Raw genomic sequence first — 22,279 nt, forward strand, 5'->3', positions numbered from 1 at the left:
CTTACGGGAGAAAGCTAAAAGAGTTCAGCTTGTTTAGTCCAACAAAATGAGGGTTCAGATGGGAGAGCATTACCCTCCTTAAACACATCAGCAAGTAAATGTCAGAGAGGGAGGAGACCTATTTAAGCTAAAGGACAGTACCGGACAAAAGACAAACACGGGACAGCTGATGTAATAAGCAGTCTTAATGAATTTGGAGACTGAAGGGAGAAAAGAGATTCGATAAGAGTTTGAGGAGCTCAGAACATTTCCTTCCCATTGCTCACCATCACCATCCTTACAAGTCTCCTCCTTCTGCCTGTCTCAGAAACTGCTTGTTTCTACACATTCTCTCCTACTTGTCCCTGCCTGCAGAACAGCAAGAGCAGGGGCAGGGGAAACACCTATCTTTGTACTCTACGCCCTGCGCCGCCTCCGCTGCCTGCATCCTAAGTGCTGCAGTTGGAGGCTGCGACTTGCATGTTTATACAGCTCTGTGCTCTGCCTCTTTGGGGCCAGCCCCATCAAAGCGAGCATTTTCTGCTTTGTGATTCCTCCCTCTATATCCTACCACTGTAGCTAGACAGGTTCCTACAACCCAAGAGTGGCAGTCATTGAGACATATATAACACTATATAATTGCAACACTGCTGGTAACATTATCCTGTAATGACCAGTCGCTTTTGATGCCATCACTAATGCCTCTAACAGAGTATCTAAACTAAAAACATGGTCCTCTATTTTTAAGAGAAATAAAAATATAATACGTAATTATGTACAATTGATTTTTGTGTTTCAATATATTATATTATCTACTAGTTTTATTGTACGTAAGGGAATGATTTTGCAAATTGATCATTTTTCCTCCCTAGACTTTTCACAGGAACAGCTGGCAAGTACTCGGTTTGAAATGAGATTATTGGAGAGGTATGAATTAACTGTAATTATTATGTCATGTAAACATGCCAAGATGTACCTCAAACAAAAGTCTAATGTATTAGCAGTTAAAGGAACTCTAAATTAGCATACATCAGCAAGAAGAGGAGACAAATTGCTGGAAAAGGTAAGCAACCCCCAGCTTGAGAGTAACAAGATCATTTTCCAGTGAACTACTTAGTCTTACAAAAATAGGACCAAAGTCTATTCATCATTCTCCATTTTTACATTCCATTAATAAAAGACGGTAAAACCCTCAGCTTGCTCATGGGTTGAACTAGGAATTAAGGAAGTACTATTTGCATCATGGAAAATAATGCTTTTGTGACTCTGGATAACCTAATTCCTCTCCTGCCCTTCCTCATACTGAGATGCTTAATTAATAAGAACAAACCAGGTAAAATATGCAGATATTCTGTTTTTGGGGTTTGGAGTAGGTGGTCTAAAATAATAAAATAGCTATGATGTGTTCCAGTATTTGAAGGAAAAAAGGCTTTTCAAACACTACAGAAGGTATCCCAACTCTTCCTACGGAACAGGATATAATGGATAGCAGAAACCTCCTTCTGCTATGATGGGGCTTCCAGGTGTTGTGTCTCAAACTGACCACAAGATTGCAAGAAACAGACCTACTGCTAGAGTATACCAAAAAAAAAAAAGACACATCACAGACAGCCTGGGAAAGGAGAGACATTTTGAAAAAATCCTAAGGTATTTCCAGAAGGAACCTTATTCATTTTCAATTTTTGCAATTTAGCACATCAAACTCTTAACTCATTTATAGAAGTCAAACAAAATGCTACTACTGTGTTAGGAAAAACCAAAAGGTCATGTACAAACTGCTGGGGGGTTTTCTCCCAGAAGAATAAGTAGCCGTAACTTCATACTGTGATTCCATTAGTTTACCGAACCAAAGTAAAAACAATATTAACTAAGAAAGTTTTCAAATTTGTTTAAGACTGAACATTAAAATTCTCACCAAAATGCCATACTACAAACCAGACGTGTGGTAAGGTACAGTGAACTGATTTTATTTGGCATATCAAACTGGTAAAAAGGAGAAAACATGAAAGAACATATTCTGTTGTTTCTTAGAGACAGAAACCATTTACATACAGCAAGGGTTTAAGCACGATTAAATAATTCTTTCAGAAGTAAAAAAAAAAGGCCTATTGGTTTAAATGATGTATTCTGGGTCAGAAAGAAGAAACTCCAAAAATACTGGCGATGTAGGTTCTTTTACAAGTATTCCGAGATAAATTTCAGGGATTTTTCTAACAGTTTATTTCCTTTTATTTTTGGCAGCGACATCCTCATAGAGGATGGATTATGAATAGGATGTCAGGAATGTGAAGAATTATTATGCATGACTGGCTGGTCTGGATAGAAATATGTGAAATCCCATAGTTCAGCCTTCATCTAGAGATAAACAATTACACAGCAAAGCCTGGATATTGCTGCTCATACTAAAATGTACCTTAGAGTCAAACTGATAACTAGAGTAGATAGCATTAGCATGTAGACATTTTTAGTTAAGAAGAGTGAGTCTCATATTCTCCTAAAGGAGCAAGACTGGAAAGGACCTCAATACACATACAAAATATTTCTACATATGCATTTGTGCTATGTTACATTTGCTTACTACTACTGTGCAAATCCAAACACGATACTAGGTGTTCTCGCAAGGCTATTTACTTTCCCGAGTTTGCAGTTACACCCTGGATACATTTTCATGTTGTTCTTTTCACTTTTAATGTAGTTTGCTATTTTAGTCCAGAGAAATCACACAAAGCAGCAAGGATGACTCACTGCTCCCAGAAAACAAAACAGTCACAAACTTGAACAGAAGCAAAAGAAAACCGCTTTCCAAAGAAAGTCTTACTGTGTAGAAGTGAACAGGCAAAGAAAAGAAGAAAGGTTATTAGTTATATCACTAAGCCACTAAATAAACACTATTCTTACATAATTATTTTTCATCTCATAAAGAAAAAGTAACTTAGTTGACAAGTGTTTTGTGAAACCCCAAAGCAGATGGAACACTTCATGAACGTGATTTCATTTCACAATACTTTTGTGAGATTGGAAAATGCCATCTCTATTTTACAGGGAACTCAGGCACAGATGAACCACATTGTACTCAAGGCCACACAATAGGTGTATCAGATCATTAGAAATTAAACTCCCAGGTTAAATGACACAAATGGCAATACAGCAAACTATAAAAAACACCGTTTTAAATTTTTAGAAAATCTCTGCTGCTTCTTAAAAAGAGAAGCCATATGGACACTTGTAGGTGCCAAATTTAGATTTTAACTAAACGTTTTATAAAAATGAATATGAATAAAATATTCCATTTTGTATTGTATATATATATTTTCAAATATCATCCCGTTACTGCTGTGAAATGAAAGAACTCCCTCCTAATGCAAGAGAAACAGAATGTGAATGAACTATTAATTATGCATAAGTCCAAAAGGGAGCACTCAGTTTTCAAGTCTGATTCTTTATAGATTCAACTGCCCATATCCAAAGTTGTGCTAACTTGACTATAGGCAGACACATGCATGTGTCTCATTTTGTCTGAAAGATAGGCCATGTGGGAAGATAGATGAGAGCCGTCATATTAGATACCCATGTTCTAGTCTCAGAAGACACCTTCTGCAACTTTTCAGTTGCTTTGTCAAATGGGCAGGAGGAATTAAAATTACTTACTACATTGGGTAGGTGTCAAGGCCTTGGTCAATAACAAGGTTATTAACTGCACAATCATATTACTACCAATTAGTAGAAAAGCTGAACTAAGGACACATGGGCTTCTGTCTCCTGTGGCGGGTATTTCACTGGGAGGTTTCTCTCCCTCGCTCTCTCAGCAAGAGTGGACTGAGAAATATGGGACTCATGCCAGGTCTGAACAATGCATTTGTTTTTAGAACTGAGCACAGAGTAACAACCAGGTCTTTCTTCAGACTGAAAGTTACAAGAAAAATTGCACCAGTTTTTAAAAACTTAAAATTTTAAGCTGACAAATCTGAAAATCAAGGTCTGGCTAACCCTTATTTTGTTCTAGTTTGAAAACTAGAATTTAAAATTAATTTGCTAAAATGTTACTTTATATATACAATATTTAAAAAACACTTGTGAAAAGACCATGTTCCAGACAACTTCATTAACACGACTCGTCCTGAAATCAGTGAAAACAGGGCAGAATTTGCCTATAAATGTGTTTCACTGAACAGTTTACTTTTACTTTAACATTTGAGAACGAGATTTCTTGTGAGTAAATCTGAAAGTCATAAACCAATATGTTCATGTAATATCTTTATACTTGCTTCAGATCAGTTTTAATTCAATCAAATCTTTGCTGTATTTATAATTATTGGTGCAATAGAAAGTTCCGCACACAATAGTAAGTGTACTTTTAACATGTTTTGTTCCAACATTTTAAGGAGTGTTTTAATAATCAAACACCACTATTTTGCACTGTAATTAATTAAATACAGTTTTTCAAGATATGCTCGCTAAGAGCTTCACAGGTCACTGGAAAGCAAGTGACAATTCACTTCCCTGACACCAGACTAACAATATTGTTCACATAAAGCTGTTGGCAAAACTAAAACGCTGGCAATTTGTCTAACAAACAATGTGCAAATAAGTTCTTAAAATGTGATCTAACATCATGCCAGAGATCATTACTGTTACAATTAGTATCATATACACACATGCTGTATAAGCTCACATAAGTGAAACAGGCTATTCATACATTTTTGAGTCAGAATGGCATCTGTCATGACAAAAGCTAAAAAAAGCAAGCCATTTCTTTAGACATATTAATGACAATTGTATTAAGCAAGCAACAAAACAGCCCTGTACCTATACAAAAGTAGATTGGGAAATTACTGTACTCTTCACAAAGCTAACTGTTAGAGTATTAAGTATAGATGCTGGAATTTCCCACTCTTCAGTTGTCACTCAGAAATGTTATATTATCCAATGCCAAAAAGTCATTATACTATTAACCTGGTGTCAGACTGACGATATAACAAAATATTTAATTGTCAGCTTGAGTGCGATGAAGGAGAAATCTTTTTAAAATATTAAGATGATAGTGAAACTGAAGCTTTTGATTCAATTCTAGCTAGGGCTGGGTTAAGTGTGGGGCCCAGCTTTTGGTCCCACACTTCAAGAAGGATGTGGGCAGTTTGGAAGAAGTCCAACGTGGAACAAACATGATTATGGGCCTGCAAAGGAGGACTTACGAGGAAAGGCCAAAAGAACTATGGGTATTAGCCTGGAGAAGAGAAGACTGAGGGGGTATTTGATAACAGTTTTAAATACCCAAAGGGCAATTACAGAGAGGATAAAGGTGGATTTTCTTTGTGGCCTCTGGAGGGCAAATTTAGGCTAGAGATTAGGAGAAATTTTCTGATTACATGAGAGTGGTCAAGCATTACCTAGAGAAGCTGGGAATCTCCATTCTTGAAGATTTGCCAGATCAGGTTAGACAGACACTTGGCTAGGATGGGGTAACCCGCTTTGAGCAGGCGGCTGGACTAGATGACTTCAGGACGTCCCTTCCAGTCCTACTTTCCTACGATCTTCTACTGTTAACATTGCTTCTTTTTTTTTTTGTAAAGAAAAAGGTTGATTAAAGTATCTGTTTTATTTTTAAACTCGGGTAGAATTTAAAACTGTCAAGATTTTAGAATAAATATTTGTTTCATGGAGAACTGAACTTCTCTGACCCTGACATTCTTTTGTGAATACATTTCAAGAGAAATAAGTTCTCTTATCTTATCAAAAGCTTAAATCTGACACAAAGTCCCATCATGTTGTTGAATGAAAAACAAAATTCAGCATTCGTAAAATGTATTTAATTTATCTGGATCAAGGTTTTTCAAGATGATTCTATGGAAGTCAGTGCAGGCACATTATTTTGCATGCAGCAGAATAAAAAGGGCAAGTATGTAAGGATTTCCATACAAAGAAACTGAATGAGACCTACAATTATTAAAAAAAGAAAAGAAAAAAAAACAAAACCTCTTTCCTCATACACGTGGCCTTCTATGGCTAAATTCTGCCTGTGGATGAGCTCACATGACTGACAAAGAAAGATCCCTGCTTTTCTTTCGTGAATTTATGATCTGTGTATTTATATAGCACAAATGGTGAGATGGAAAAAGGACACAATCTACAAGCTAAGTGGATCCAAGTGGAGATGGCAAACATTATTAGTACTTTAAAAAACATTTAAGAGAATGGAAAGAAGAGCACAAAAGAAAAAAAAGAGAGGAGATGATAGTAGATAGAGAGATATCACTGGGAAAAGAGAAAAAAAAGAGGGTGAGGCTGTAAGGATGTGCGCGGAAAGAAATGGAAGCAAATAATCAGATGGCAGAGGAGAAAGGATTTAGAGACGATCAAATGAAAAAGGGACCCTGTCAAGTTGCATGGATGTTTGCTCCTCATTGTCAGTCTCCAACCTTCAGAAGAAAGAAATGGAGGAGCTCACACAAGAAGTCAGGATGTTGTGGGGGATGAGACTAGGAAGCAGCAGAATTGGGGCAGTGAGACTCCACATGATTGCCCTACCTCTCCATACCTTCAAAAGCAGGTGGCCTTCTGGCAACGCTGGAAGACCATACCTATTTAAACAGCCATGGTCAGAGACAGGATACTAGACAAGGGTGAAACTTCGGTCTGATCAACTTGCCTGCCTATCATACAGGACTGCAAAACTCTGCCCCGGTGGTGAGGTAGACGACATAGTGGAAAAATCAGACATCTTACTGAAGACATTTTTTTTCTTCTAACTTTTGCCTTCTTACATAAAAAGCACGGGAGAGCTAGATTTAACTCTAAATATTGATTCTGCACTGAAGTTACCTTGGGCCACTAGCACACATGGAAGTTACTAAGTGGGTGACCATGAGCTGCAGGTTTGCATAGAGCAGTAAAACTAATAGACCTGCCTCTGAGGAGTTAAGTCAGAAAGCAGCAGTTACAATAAAAAAATGTGTATTTACAAATGCTGAGCTTTTATTTGAAAGACGTTTGATTTCACTGAACCACTCCTGAAGTTAAAACCTGCAAATGCTCAAGGCTATTCATGGGAGTGATGAAGAAAAACACCCTGTTTGTCTAACCAAACCTGTGCAGTGGAGGCATTAGTTTGATCCATTGAAGATGACAGACTAGCTTATTGTATAACTTAAACACACGTGATGGGGTGCTCACAGGATATAAAAGTATATGTAAAATGTGTTATATATATATATATATATATATGTATATGAGAATCACAAAAATGAATCCAGTTCTTATAACACTCAACTAGTACATGAGCTGACATGTATTATAACTAGTATGTGGGACAAAATAACCACTTAATCCTAATCATTTGTTTTATGTGGTCTTTCCAGACATTTGAGTTGTTGGTTCTTTAAGAGGGAAATCCTCTGACAAAGCTTATTACAGAATCCTAAACCAGGAGAAAAAACAACAACTTTGCTTCATGGCAACCAAGGCATTTGAAAATGTTGAAGCTAAACACTCTTGTATAGGAAAGATTTGAAGAGATGAGACAGCATTTTACTCAAAAGGGGAAGTCGGGTGTGAGAAGGTAGTTACTGTGGTCAATGGCAGATTTTAGAGTTGGCATTAGAAAGTATCAGAATAAAAAGGCAGCATTCCTGTTAAATGATGACTTCAAGAGGAAGGGTAAGGCTTTGGCCTGATGGTCAGGACACTGTCCTGGTGCTGGCACTGGATTTATGACCTTGTTCTGGGCAGAAGCAAACCCCCAGACCAACAGCAATCTCTCCATTTGACAATAGGTGAATTTTATTGATACACAGTGATAGCAGATAAGAATAATGCAAACAATTCTATATCTACCAGTCCCAGGGTTCAGAGAGACAAGGTACGTCTGACCAGTACATGAGCTTAACTCTGAGGTTCTCTCTTAAATGTCAGATGTCAGTAGCCTGGAGGCCAAAGCCAGAGGCCCACCTCCCTCCAGTGGGGTGGGTGAGACAGGCTGGTGGTAGGCTTATCTGTCCATAGCGGCCTCGGGTTCCCTTCTTGGGGACCCTTTGCCACTCTGAAATCCCTCTTTTTGTATTCTCTCTCCCTTGGTGACTCATTTCTGGGCATCATTGATTAGTCTCTCTGTGGTCATCATACTGCCCAAGTTCTGTCCTGTCAGCATATTCCTTTATTTCATAAACCCATCACATACACACAACCTAATTTGGACTTTTACTGAGCCTCCTAATTTGGTCTATTCCCCAAAATCTGAAATCCCAAGCGCCCTGCAACAGGGCACTGTACCCTGGCCAAGACAGAGGAGTCCCTTATCTCATGTTAAGGAATAGTGTCAGTACATGCCTTCAATTTCCCAGCCTATGTGTCTGCTTGCCTGTGTCAGACACAGTGGGGCTGGAAGGAAACTTTGTCACAAACAGGCTTTTAGAAATCAATTAATCCTTGCTGTTGCCCTGGACCATTGTTCTAATATGTATCTACTTTACCTACAAGCCAATTCCCAAAAGCAAACCTCTAAATACCATTTTTTAACCGTCATTGGGAAGTGAAAGTAGTGGGTTTGAAACTCCGGATGAGGAGGGCACTGAGGTCTCCACTTTCTGGATGAGACCTCTAACCGCTACAAAAGGTGGGCGGGATCACCACCATCTCAATTCATGACAGGCCTGCCTAGGGTACACAAGTTGGACTGGGTGCTCTCAAGGAATTCAACCATAGGAGTGCCTATTCTGTAAATTAAACCAGCTTGTGAATGCTCGTTTTGTCCATCTTAAGCATGAGATAGGTGCCTCAGCCTACTCTGTTAGGATGGTGACATGCTCTGGGTATGTGCAGTCACAGAGCATTAGGAACCTGCATAACTTTATTGAAGGAAACTTAGCTCAGGGGCACACGCAGGGTATGTCAACATGCCATAATGCAGTGCTGTGAATGAACTAGTTAGGAAAATAGTAGCAGCATATTAGTTTGTCATTTCACCAAGGCTAAATCCTTCCTCTCTTTCATGATACAAGCCCTAACTGCAGAATACAATTACATTTTTTCTAAGTGAAGAGAGATGGAGTAGGCAAGTCATGAAGGTGATGGATTAGCAAAATACCAATTAGTGTAGTTTTACTGCAGTTTTCCTCGGTGGACTAAATATCACAAACATCAGAGAAAAGGAAGGAGACAAAGCACCAGTGGCTGGAAACTAAAGGGAGTTACTGCCATCTGCTAGGGTGCTCTTATGTCAAAAGTCCTATTTGTCTGGAGAAACCTGTGAGAAGGGGAGTGTGGTTTGCTATTAATTCAAATGAATGATATTGTAGAAGGAGAAAAGACTGCTCAGATAGCTTTGCAAAGGACATTTGGAGCCCTGACAATTCCAGGTTAGTAGTTAATGTGGACCACTATTCTTTTTTTTTTTTCTTCTTTTTTTTTGCTGCAGGAGTGGTGATGTTGAGGTAGGACACAGTGCAAAGTTATGACAATGGCACATTAGTGTATGTCATAAATCACTGTTTTAAGAACATTTTGTGGATGGATGCACATATAAATTGCATTTCTATAAACAGTCGCTGTTGTGAAATTAAGGGGATTTTTTGGCTTCTTTTTACATATATATTTTTAATTCCCATCTAATATGAGTTGAAAATCAAATATGGATTTTCTCTCAAATTCTTGCAACATACAGAGAAAACAATACCTATATAGTCAAGTGATTATCTTTGACTTTACACAGCCACCTTTTTGTATGGTTTAGTTTCAATTTTCATGTGTTTACAACAGTTCTTCCACTTTAAATTTCTGCATCTGTCAGTTTTCTCAAGAGTAAAAGCAGTATGTCAGTTGAGGGCAATTTAAAGTGAATAGAAGGTTTTAATTTGGATTTGTAAAAATAAAGAGCTTTTTCAAGCATTATGGGTATACTATGTATGCACACATACCTTGAAGTCTAATCCCAAAGCAAGAACACTAATGTTGCATAACTAGAAAAATAAACATTAGGTTAGACCTACAGTTACTTAAATCAAATGCGGACAAGTTGGACCAGCTGTGTAACAGTCAATGCTTTTACAGTAATAAATGTTGACAGCAAAAATAAAAAGAATGCATTACTGAGATATCATCAAATGAGCCCTGTCATTACATGGGAACTCCACCCTGTATAAGCTTGTCAAAAAGTGTTACTGTAATCCATTGAGAAGCCTCCTCCTCAGGCAAGAAAAGAAAAATGTTTAGGATAGGCTCAGAACAGGTGTGTTGCACTGTCATGCCAGTATTTCATCGCAGATCTCTTCTCATTAGTTTCATGTGTGACAAATTCAGATTCCAGTCTTGACTATCATGCGATGCTGAAATGATCATTTAACAGTCAAATACAGAGCCAACAAATGTAAACAAAGCAGCCGTGGACACTTTTTTTTTTTTCATACACTGTACATTCCCCAAGAACAAGACATTAAAATGATTGCCCCCCTCCTCTTTTTTTTTTCGCTTTTCCCAGCTCAGTGTTAGCTAGTAACATTTTAAGATTAAGGGGTGTCATGCACCCCTAGGAACCTCAGGCTGCTGAGAAGTCCTAATTCATTTCCTGGTCTGCAATGACAGATACTGTGTCATCTCCATTTCAAGACACATTCGCAAAGGGCAGAAAACCCTCCATAAATGACTGCACTGATGTGGAGGCCACAGTATCTCCTTTTTCCTGAGGGGCCTAAGTTTAGCTTCAAAAGCAGGCATCGTGGCCAGGGAGAGGGCATGGCTAGAAAGGCTCATGATATGTCCTGGTTCATGACTTCACTAGCGCAGCACCCATTAGCATGATTCCTACAGATCCCCTGAAAAAGCTTAAAGTTGTTCACCAGTGGTTGGTGATGGACGCACCTTGGCTTGAATCTCTCTCTATGACTCAGTAGCCTCCTTTGGTGTGGAAACGTGCTTATAAGTCCTTGTATCAGGGGGCCTTTGACCCTACAATCCCTGTCTACCAGTTAGGTAAGGACCCCCTTTCAGTTTGACGACCACTGTCCAGACAAAGAAAGAGGAAGGAAGGGACAGAAACTGAGTTACAAAGAGAAATTACTTGGCATTGTTTGTGTTTATGTCTGTACCCATCCACTGACCTAACCTCTCATACACAAACTAAAGGCTTAGAAGCATAAAAAAATTAAGGGTGGAAGGGACCTCAGGAGGTCATCTAGTCCTGCTAAAAGCAGGTCCATCCCCAACTAGATCATCCCAGCCAAGGTCTTGTCTAGCTGGGTCTTAAAAACCACCAAGGATGGAGACTCCACCACCTCTCTGGGTAACCTGTTCCAGTGCTTTTACTACCTCCCAGTGAAACCTGTTTTTCTAATATCTAATCTAAAACTCCCCTTGCTGCAACTCGATCTGGGGCTCCTTAGAAAGGGCTATAATGGTGACAGCCTGATCATCACCACTTACTCCAGTCAATCCTCTTCCCCTTGACTTGCTGTTGTTGGTCCCCTGCTGTGCTCAGCTTGACTCTGCTGTCTCCTGCTGGCTTCTTTATGGGATCTGCCTCGTTACCTTGTTACTCAGTAATGGTATGGTGCTGATTGTGCTCTATTACTCATTACACAGTAACGTGGCTGATTCAGTAGCAGAAGCAGTTTGGGAGGGACAGTATGATAATGATGGGACAGCTTCGTTGAGGGACAAAAGAATCAGGTGAACCTCAAAGTGTCTTAAGGCTAGGAGTGGCTTCTAGGTTAAAGCATTACAAAATGACAGAAGGTATGATGCCTGGCTACCTGCATGAGTGTGGTGGAGACCTGGAAAAGAGGAGGTCAGGCAGGCAGAGTTGGCTGCCCTGTGGAGAAAGTAAGGAAAGGGGAAGATGCCCAGAAAGGATCAGCTCAGTAAGAGGCAACCCTCTTTACAGCTATCAAACTGCTGAGTGCACCCCTGTGACAAGCATATCCAATCACCATGCCTGCAGCTACAAACGCATGAAATACATTTGCATTTTCTGTCAGGCGATTCTTTTGGGATTATGTAGGAAAAAAATTAATCAATGGCACAAAAGTAAACAAACACACACAGAAGTGAAATCCAATTCACTAACCACATGGTGAGATTTTTCACACTTGACATTAAAAATAAGCTCCCAAATCACTCTCAAAAACCCTATGAAGCAGAGCCAGTACATTTAATTAATCCACTGATACTAAAGCCAAGTTTTGGCTAACTGTATTACCATTTCCAACTTTTACTCAGGTGGCACAAGAATGTACTGTAGTGCTAAACAGCCCATGGCCAAGATCAGATGATGGTCACTGAAGGAGAGGTGATTATTAGGCCTGTGCGAATAGAGAAGTATTCGATTAGGATTCGGATTCGGCCAATTCAGAGGACAGTGATTCGATTCGGTGATTCGAATCACTGTCCGCCGCCCCCCCCAATTCGATATGACCACATCAGAATCAGCGACTGGGCGCTGATTTGGATCCGCTGGAGAGAGACAGGCACAGCTGGGCGGCTACACATTCTCCCCAGCTTCTCCAGCTGTGCCTGCCTCTCCCCGGGTGGGGGGGAGCCACGGGAGAAGCCCCCATGGCTGCCCTTACCAGTCCCCCAGCCCCGACCTGGCCCCAGCCTCCCGGCACTTTAAAAAAAACAAAAAAAAAGCCCTGCACTCACCATCTGCAACAACAGCGATCAGGGTCTCTGAGGGCTTGTGGCAGAGCCCCCACCATGCAGCGCAGGGCAAGGGGGGGCAGTGAGGATCACCACCCCCCCCCCGCCTGGCACCCACGCAGCAGTTGACCCATGGCACGGCTGCAACGCAGCTCGGCAGGGCATTGTGCTCTGTCTGGGAGCTGGGGCTGCTGGAGCTGAGCAGTGCCAGGCTCTTGTCGACTGCTAGAGCCACCATAACTCTCAGACAGCGTGCAGTGCCCTGCCAAGCTGCGCTGCACCCGCACCATAGGGCAGCTGCCATGTGGGTGCCAGGTGAGGGGGGGCAATCCCCACTGCCCACTTCCCCACACTGCACAGGGGGGCTCTGCCACAAGCCCTCAGAGGCCCTGATCGCCACTGCCAAAGTCGATGAGCGCAGGGCTTTTTTTTTTTTTTTTTTTTTTTAAAGTGCCAGGAGGCTGGGGCCGGGAAGTGCAGCCATGGGGGCTTCTCCTGTGGCTACTCCAGCTATGCCTGCCTCTGCCCAGGCAGAGGGAGCTGTGGGAGAAGCCCCCATGGCTGCCCTGCCCAGCCCCAGCCCCCACCTAGCCTAGCTGGCACAGAGAGGGGGGCGCAATGTGGGAGTGGCTTGCTCCAGGCAGCAGAAGGGCATAGCCCTTGCTCCCAGTCCTGCCGCATGTGCATCAGCGCTGGGAGCAGGGGCCATGCCCTGTTGCTGCTTGGCAGCTGGAGTGGCAGGACAGGTGCTGCCACCACTTACCAGCTGGCACCGGGGGGGGGGGGAGGGGGGGGCAGGCAGTGCCGCTGCTTGCCAGCTGGCACAGGAGCATGGGATGCAGGTGAAGTAGCGCTTGGGGCAGGGGCTATGTTCTGCTTGCCTAGCTGGCACAGGAGAGGGGCATGACACAGGTGCGGCTCACTCCAGGCAGCAGCAGGACATAGCCCCTGCTCCCAACACTACCGCGCTCACATCAGCTGTGGGAGCAGGGGCTCTGCTCTGCTGCCGTTTGTCAGCCGGCACAGCAGGGCATGGGGTGCAGGTGTGGCAGTGCTGGGAGCAGGGGATATGCCCTGCTGCTGCTTGCCCCCTTCTGCCAGCAGCGAGCCATGCCCACATCCTGCCCCCCGCTGCCTCAGCTGGGCAAGCAGCAGCAGGGCAGAGCCCCCACTCCCAGCACTGCTGCACCCGCATTCCGCGCCCCCCCGAGTAACGTGACCCCCTGCCCCAGCTGAGCAGGTAGTCCCAGTCCCAGCCCCAATCCCTCCCTCCCCCAGGCTCCTTCCCTCCCTCCTCCCCCAACCCCAACAGACTTACCAGCTGCCTGTTTAGTCTATGACTGAATCTCCCAAGCAGCTGAATCTTTTCCGAAGCTTTTCCAAATCAATTCAGATGCTTCAAATCGATTCAGAGCTTTTAATTGTTTTCCCAATTTGATTCGGATTTGGAGTTTCGGTCCCTGAATCGGGCCAAATCTCTTCCGAACTGAATTGGCTACCAAAGCTTCACACAGCCCTACTGCTTATCAGGTGGGTCTTGAATGGACGCATTCAATCCCAGAGCACACACCTCTGTCAGTTAGGTAAAGTAACTCCATTAGCTAACTGTATTATCAGGCAATTGTCCTATACTGGAAGACCACTAGCAAATGATACATAACATCTGTGTTATGCTTTTTATATGCATCCACTGGAAAAGTAAAGTTTAATTTTATGCCCTGTTTCAATAGTAAAATTTATGTTATTAATTACAGGAACTTATTTCCAGTTCTCACATGCACAAAAAAAGAGTCCGTGTTTACAATAAAACTATGATGCTGACTTTTTTAAATACAAAAGATTTTTATATTTATCTTCTTGTGGTTTTATGAAGACTTATGGTTGCCATTAAGAAAACAGTAACAGAAACCGGAATCTGTATCCTGTTTGCAACTGTGACATTTTGGGGGAAAAAAAATGACAAAGGCATGTAACTACACTAAGATCACCAAAAGAGGAGAAAAAAAGCATGGATGTTTAAACAGAATGAGTTGTCGTGGACATGATTTATAAGAATGTTACACGTTATGTAGCAAACCACAAAAAGACAATATTTTGTTTCTCATGCCAACACCTTCTGTTAAGTACATAATGTGCACTCTACTTATTACACACTCCTTTCCTGGAAAAACACCTTCACATATTATTCTTCTAAATTTTACTTCCTACTTCAAAGGCCACTTGAGATCACCTTTTTATGGTGTTCCAAGTTAAATCCAAGTTAAATCTACAGTATGTGTAAATTTGCCCCCAGTGTTTACCAAGTATTTTCAAGAATGAGTAAACTACAATCTCCAGGAAGAATCTAACACACACACACACACACACACACACACACTCATGAAGATACACCAGCACTGTTCACAACAGGGTGGCGACTGACATGCCCAGAATACAGGATGTTCACTTGGTGAGCAGGGGGAACTGACCATCACCCCTTTGCAGTGGGGGCGGGACTGCTGCCTCCTCATCCAATCAGCAGGTCCATTCCTCATTTAGAAACGGACAAGAAACAAAGGGTTTAAAAACAGGACAGTCCAGCATAAAACAGGACCCCAATTCACAATGATGTGGAAACCTAAAGGAATGGGAGAAAGCACTGCCCAAAACAAACTGTTTTCTCCAGATGCAGAGAGGAGTTTGGATCCCTAGGATGGAGAAACACACATTTCAGGGCCACCATAGCTATATTCTACAGAGCAAAGGAACAGAGAACTCTGGAACTCCTGGACTCAATTTCAGGATTTTGCGGAGGATGGGAGGGGTCATGCTGCGGTGCTTACGGGCCCTTCTGCTCACCCCCTTCAAGCTCTTGTGCCACCTTTTCATCTGTCACACCCCATTTAGCTTCCACTATCCCTGTGGACTTTCTTCCAAACCCCACCACACTGAACTCCTGCCCCCAACCTCCCCGACCTTAACCCAGTCTCCTGTTCCTGCCCCCAGCTTCTGCCCATGATCCTTGCTCATCCCCATCTCCCTACATCATGGCTCTTGCCTCTTCCCCCTACTTGTTCCTGTCTCTATCTCTTCCTTCTGCCCAACCCTGCTCATGTCCCTTACTCTTCACTGCACTCCTTGTCCAATATCCCTCTGCCTCTTCATTGCGGGGAAAGTCCTGCTCAGCCCCAGCAGCTGAATCCCTGTGTGGGGATGGTGCACGTGCAGTCCGGGCACCACACAAACTGCCAGGGAATGGAGCATGCTCACCACAGATAGAAGCTCCAGAGAATTGAGCTGCCAAGGTCCATCAAACCTTTCAAATGTGTGTGAACTGAGATTTTTCAGAGCCTTTTACCCTGAGCAAAATAAGACGAATTTCTAGAGAAAGGGCAAAAGGCACGTCACTGACAAAGGACAACTCCCTGCCAAAACAGGGAGGTGCTACAGCTTCTCCATTACATGACTATAATAAGTCTTTTAACACACATAGAACAAACATATGCTCCCCTGGTTGTGTCTACATGCTCATTAATGTGCTTTTGCTAATGTGCATTAAAATCAGTACCTCCATTGTGAGGTACTAGAAAAGGCCACACTAGCCTATTTTAATGCATATTAGCAAAAGCGCATGGTTTTTTGTGATGCTTTATAGATTCATAGATGTTAGGGTCGGAAGGGACCTCAATAGATCATCGAGTCCGACCCCCTGCATAAGCAGGAAAGAGTGCTGGGTCTAGATGACCCCAGCTAGATGCTCATCTAACCTCCTCTTGAAGACCCCCAGGGTAGGGGAGAGCACCACCTCCCTTGGGAGCCCATTCCAGACCTTGGCCACTCGAACTGTGAAGAAGTTCTTCCTAATGTCCAGTCTAAATCTGCTCTCTGCTAGCTTGTGGCCATTGTTTCTTGTAACCCCCAGGGGCGCCTTGGTGAATAAATACTCACCAATTCCCTTCTGTGCCCCCGTGATGAACTTAAAGGCAGCCACAAGGTCGCCGCTCAACCTTCTCTTGCGGAGGCTGAAAAGGTAAAGTTTCTCTAGTCTCTCTTCGTAGGGCTTGGTCTGCAGGCCCTTGACCATACAAGCTGCCCTTCTCTGGAACCTCTCCAGGTTATCCGCATCCTTCTTGAAGTGTGGCGCCCAGAATTGCACGCAGTACTCCAACTGCGGTCTGACCAGTGCCCTATAGAGGGGAAGTATCACCTCCTTGGATCTATTCGTCATGCATCTGCTGATGCACGATAAAGTGCCATTGGCTTTTCTGATGGCTTCATCACACTGCTGGCTCACGTTCATCTTGGAGTCCACTAGGACTCCAAGATCCCTTTCCACCTCTGCGCCACCCAGCAGGTCATTCCCTAGGCTGTAGGTGTGCTGGACATTTTTCCTCCCTAGGTGCAGCACTTTGCATTTCTCCTTGTTGAACTGCATCCTGTTGTTTTCTGCCCACTTGTCCAACCTATCCAGGTCTGCCTGCAGCTGTTCCCTGCCCTCCGGCATGTCCACTTCTCCCCATAGCTTTGTGTCATCTGCAAACTTGGTCAGAGTACATTTGACTCCCTCGTCCAAGTCACTGATGAAGACATTAAAGAGTATCGGTCCAAGGACCGAGCCCTGCGGGACCCCACTGCCCACACCCTTCCAGGTCAAGACCGACCCATCTACCACGACTCTCTGGGTGCGACCCTCTAGTCAATTCGCCACCCACCGGACTGTGTAGTCATCCACATCACAGCCTCTTAACTTGTTCACCAGTATGGGGTGGGATACCGTATCGAAGGCCTTCCTGAAGCCTAAGTATACGACATCCATCCCTCCTCTTGTGTCCAGGCGTTTCGTAACCTGGTCATAGAAAGAGACTAGATTGGTCAGGCACGATCTGCCCGCCACAAACCCGTGCTGGTTTCCCCTCAGCATATTAATGCGCATTAAAGCACATGTATACACATACCCCCTAACCTTACTCTAGGAAATCACCTAACCTTTTAGCTGAAATTTTTCAAAAAAGTTCAGCCTTAGCTAGTCACCTGGGATAAGACATTTCAGTCACAACAGTTTAATTTGGGTAAAGTTAGAAGCATCTGAAAATGGGTTCAACATGCATGCAAACCAGAGTTCTGGAAAGCCAGAGATTAACATAAAAACAGCCAAAAACTTCTGGAAATTGTGTGTTAAAAGCTGCCATAAAAAAAGCAATGTTTTACACCTCATACCATTCATCTTAAAAACCTCAAAACACAATAGTTACAATGTCCAAATTGACTTCGCTGTACGGTTGGTACTGTGCTATATAAGGTCATCTACAAATGATTCCCAGGGAATCTCTTACACATCTTAAATAAACAAATGTCATACGATAATCTGTTGCAATCTTAAATAAACTTTGTTTTATATTTCTTTCAATTTTAATATTACTCCACAAATACATTAGTGCATTTGCAGTTCTTGTTCCAAGTATGACAATTTTATCATATATGGTCATTCTGCCAAATAGGCATAAACATGAGTGACAATATAAATCCCATCTTCTTTCAGTGCCAGAAATCTAGAAATGTTGAGGTACTGGTGAGTTTTCAGCAGGAGGTGGATTTCTCAGCATCTGTTGTAATTAGCATGCAGGCACAGAATCTTTTTTACTTAAATGAAAAAAGGGAGTCTCTAGTACAGGCCCATCAAACCAATTTGTTGGTCTGATTTTAATCAAAGGCATAAGGCAATGCTCTAGTTCTAAAATCTGTGGTGCAAGCTTATAGTAACTGTATGTGCTTACACGCTTAGATAATATAAAGTCTAGATTTTACCTACTAAACAGTTTAGTACAGTTTTTAGACCTCAGTCTTCCTTAGTACTCTTACATGCGACCTGATTTTTAACTTCTCATGCTGGCAATTAAAAAAAACAAACCCTTACATCTTGTAGTTAAAATGCAATAAAAATTCAATTATATTACGCCTTGGATTTTTCTTGTAACCCTCATATTAAAATTTGTGTTCAGTATTAAAGGAATTAAAGTCAATATCTTTACCAATTAGTTATGGGGAACATAAATGAAGACAAAAAAATGAACTGTGAAATACACATGCAGATAGAGTGCTTTCATATTATTATACAACATAATCAGTAAATCTGGTACTAATGAGACACAAGATTTAAATGTGAAGAATGCATTTAGTGAATTATTGTCAATCAATGTCTATATACCAGGATAACAATAATCTTGAATGGCAACACTCCTATTATTATAAATTCCTAACTAAGTACTTCATGACTTCAAAATGTCACTCTTAATTTACAGAGTAACAGATAAACATCTCCATACTGTATATTTGGTTTGTGTCTACTTCTATGCAACTGAAACACTGACCATTTTTCTAAAATTCATTCATCGCTTACATTTTGTTTTGTTTGAAGTAGTGTTTCACGGCAGCTCACAAGTCTATTTTTAAGACTGCTTTTCAAACCGAGTATTTGGCTCTTTTAATAGATACGCATATAAACAAATCAAACGATTTTTGTTTTCTATCTGTGACTTTAAAATAGAGAGTGTATACTTAACATTTCACATTAATTTAGTATTATGCCACTAAAAAAACCCCAAAAACCTGTTACTTATAATCTAAACACGGGACTTGACGATGGCAGACGTATCCAATACGAACAAATTACAGGGATCTAAATAGATAAAGCAGACTATTTTTCCCTCCTGTGATGACAAGAAGACACTAAAACACAAAGTAACAAACTTTACCAGCTTCAAAACTTTAGTTTATCTTTGCATTTGCCATCCTCCTCAGTCCATTGGGTGTTTGTAGTAACTTTCAACTCTCACCTCATCCTTTATGTCTTCCTGCTGCTGGGCACTGAAGATCTCCATTGCAGCCATCAGTCTCATCATTAGCTCATCCACTGTTGTGTTACCTAGCAACAAAGGAAGATAGCTGAACTTCATATTATTAAAGTTATTAAAAAATGGAAAGTCATCCTAGAATTAATCCATAAGGAATAACGAGAGTTTAAAATATGGCAGATTAGAAAATGCTAATATCTCATTAGATTGTTTTTAATTTGCCTTTTATTGAAGTTTTTCAATGTTTTAAAATGTTCCACCAGCAAATCCTGACTAGTGCAAACGCAGGCTGAAATTTTAAGTTCTCCAAACATGAGTATCTATTTTTGTGCTAACTGGTTATGCCTTTTAACTTCTTCAACTGATATTTTCATCGCTGATGAGAGAAAAGGATGGTGTCTGAGACTCTCTCTCTCTTTGTGTCACACACACACACTTTACATTTTTGGGTAGATCTAAGTATTTTCCTAGTTAGGGTAATTACAAGCTTCACCATTAAGCTTCTATCCATGACCTGATTTCAGAAAGTACAAGAATGAAATCTGGGGAAAACCAGCATTTTGAATGCATGCAAGCAATCCACTTATATAATCAAAATATTTTTTTCTTACAGTTAGGACTAGTCTTTAGCAGGAGCTGCTTATTTTTTCTTCAGTGTATTTACTCCTTATGAAAACTTAAGAGTTTTAATAGTATTATAAACTTATTTGAGGAGGGAGTTAGATTAGCATCTTAAAGTTTATAAAGCTATTAGCAAAAAGAAAAAAGAAAAGAAAACAAAGAAAGAAAGAAAGGAAAAACTACAAAGAATAAAATTTATACCCCAATTAATTGGAATATTTTATAACTATTCTTATTACTCATTATGCCTCCAATACAACAAATTAAGCACATTTAAATTTTTAAGAAAACAAGTACCACTGACTTAAATGGGATAACTCACTGTGACTTAAAGTTACATACGCATTTAAGTACTTTGTCAAAGTGGAGTCTATAAGGCAGAGTAAATAATCTATTTATTGAATTATTTGTGCGGAATAAACACTAGAACTAATGAAGCAGAGACCTATTTAACTGTTTTTTGTCTTCAGTGCAGATAAACTATACATTACTTGGCAGAAAACTTGGATTTGGAAGTCAGATCTCTTGAATGGGAAGGGTCACACAGATAAAAAGGAAAATTTCTGGCCAAATGAAGCTGCACTGGAGATTTTTTAAACAGGAACAGTTTATCTGTCCACTTTGCCAAAGGAAGAGATAATGAGTGTGTCCAGTGGCTGCCCAGACAAACATCTCTCTATTTATGCAAAGCAGCAGTAACTGTTCAAAAAACCCATAAGAGAACTAGAATGAACAGAACTAGATATAGACAGCTTCACAAAAGCACTTAAAGGGAAAAAGAAATAATAAAAAGGATAACAGTCCTACTCTGATGCGTTTTAATTTGTGGAGGTATTGAAGACAGTCCAAGAGTCCCATCTCACAAACCTTCCTCATCAGAGTAGCTTGAGAATCAGGATCTGTTTGGTAACATCTCTCATTGGCCCAGCTACATAGTCAGGAGGGATGTTAGATAAGCTTGCAGGAACAAAGTGCCCATTTTCAGGTGTGGGAAAGAAGCAGATACAGCCTATTCCAGGGGTTGTCAACCAGGGGTATGCGTACCCCTCAGGGTACTTTGAAAGGTCCCAGGAGGTACGTGCCGGGGGGGAAAGGGGGGCAGGCAGGGACGGAGCACTACTGCCTCAAGGGAGCAGGGCCGGGTCGGGGCGAGAACAGCAGTGCCCTTTTGCGGGCCGCACAGGTGCTGCGCTGCTGCCACTCGCCACCCCCATCCTCCCCCCATTCATCATCTGGCCGTGCACCCCCCCCCCCGGGGTACACTTATTAAAAAGGGGGCCACTGGGGGTACACTTAGGAAAAAAGGTTGAAAACCCCTGGCCTATACTGTATACGAATTGGAACAATTACTTTTGTTTAACCCCATTTTGTAAAGGAAAAAACGGCCATTCTCCTTTTTAATGGTCTCATTCCTTCACATAATTGTATACCAATTTCAACTGTTTTTTTTACTTGGTCTGTGACTACCTCTGTTACACTCTCTTTATCCCAAAGATTTACTTCCCATTTTCCTTCTTAAGTGACCACTTCCATTTCCCCATGAGGCTCAACATGGAGTTCTACTTTAGGCTGCACCTGGGTGATTCTCAACCTAGGTGCCGGGGCACCCTGGGGTGCTGTGAGACCCTTTGAAGAGTGCCATGAGGTGGGAGGAGATAAACCAGGTGGAGGAGATAAGCAGACAAGTGTAGGCTCTGGCCCCTCTGCAAGGAGGTAAGCACTGTCATAAATGAGTTCGTTTTTAAAATGGGTTGCCTCTCAATTCACAAAAGTTACGGAGCGTAACTTGAGTTTAAAAAGGTTGAGAACCACTGCTGTGTCCACTTCTGACCCAGACCTAAGGAAGGCCACTTTGTGCCCAAAAGCTCATGTGACATCCCTTGCGTAATATCCCTGCAGGAGACCTACGCTTGTTTTAACACTCCTTAAAACTACAGGTGAGGTCCAAGGCAGTTCAGCGCTTTTGAAAACACCAGTAATGGGTTTAGCTCCTATGTTAGACATCTTAACTCAAATAATTTGTTAGTCATTGTTATTTAAAAGAACAAGCCTAAACTATGATCGTTATTACAGTTATGACTATTTAAACATTTTGTTTCATTAAACATATATTTAGTGAGACAGTTATTTTCATTTCTGTAACATATTAATCTGTCACCACAGAAGTTTGTTTTTTTTTTTAAATCTAAGAGCAAAGATAGAAACTAAGAGCTGATAGTAAAGAC

At 41.6% G+C, this 22,279-nt stretch overlaps 1 protein-coding gene across 2 annotated transcripts in view; it reads right to left on the bottom strand.

The window, feature by feature from the left end:
* Positions 1-22,279, bottom strand: part of FAF1 (Fas associated factor 1) — a 289,347-nt gene that overhangs the window by 33,225 nt on the left and 233,843 nt on the right. For both annotated transcript variants that reach the window (XM_059727821.1, XM_059727822.1), the window contains one exon: positions 19,416-19,504. In XM_059727821.1, coding sequence (XP_059583804.1) covers positions 19,416-19,504 — 89 coding nt within the window. The remainder of the gene's footprint in view (positions 1-19,415; positions 19,505-22,279) is intronic.

The sequence above is a fragment of the Alligator mississippiensis genome, chromosome 5 (genome assembly GCF_030867095.1).
Source record: "Alligator mississippiensis isolate rAllMis1 chromosome 5, rAllMis1, whole genome shotgun sequence".
Lineage (NCBI taxonomy): Eukaryota > Metazoa > Chordata > Crocodylia > Alligatoridae > Alligator > Alligator mississippiensis.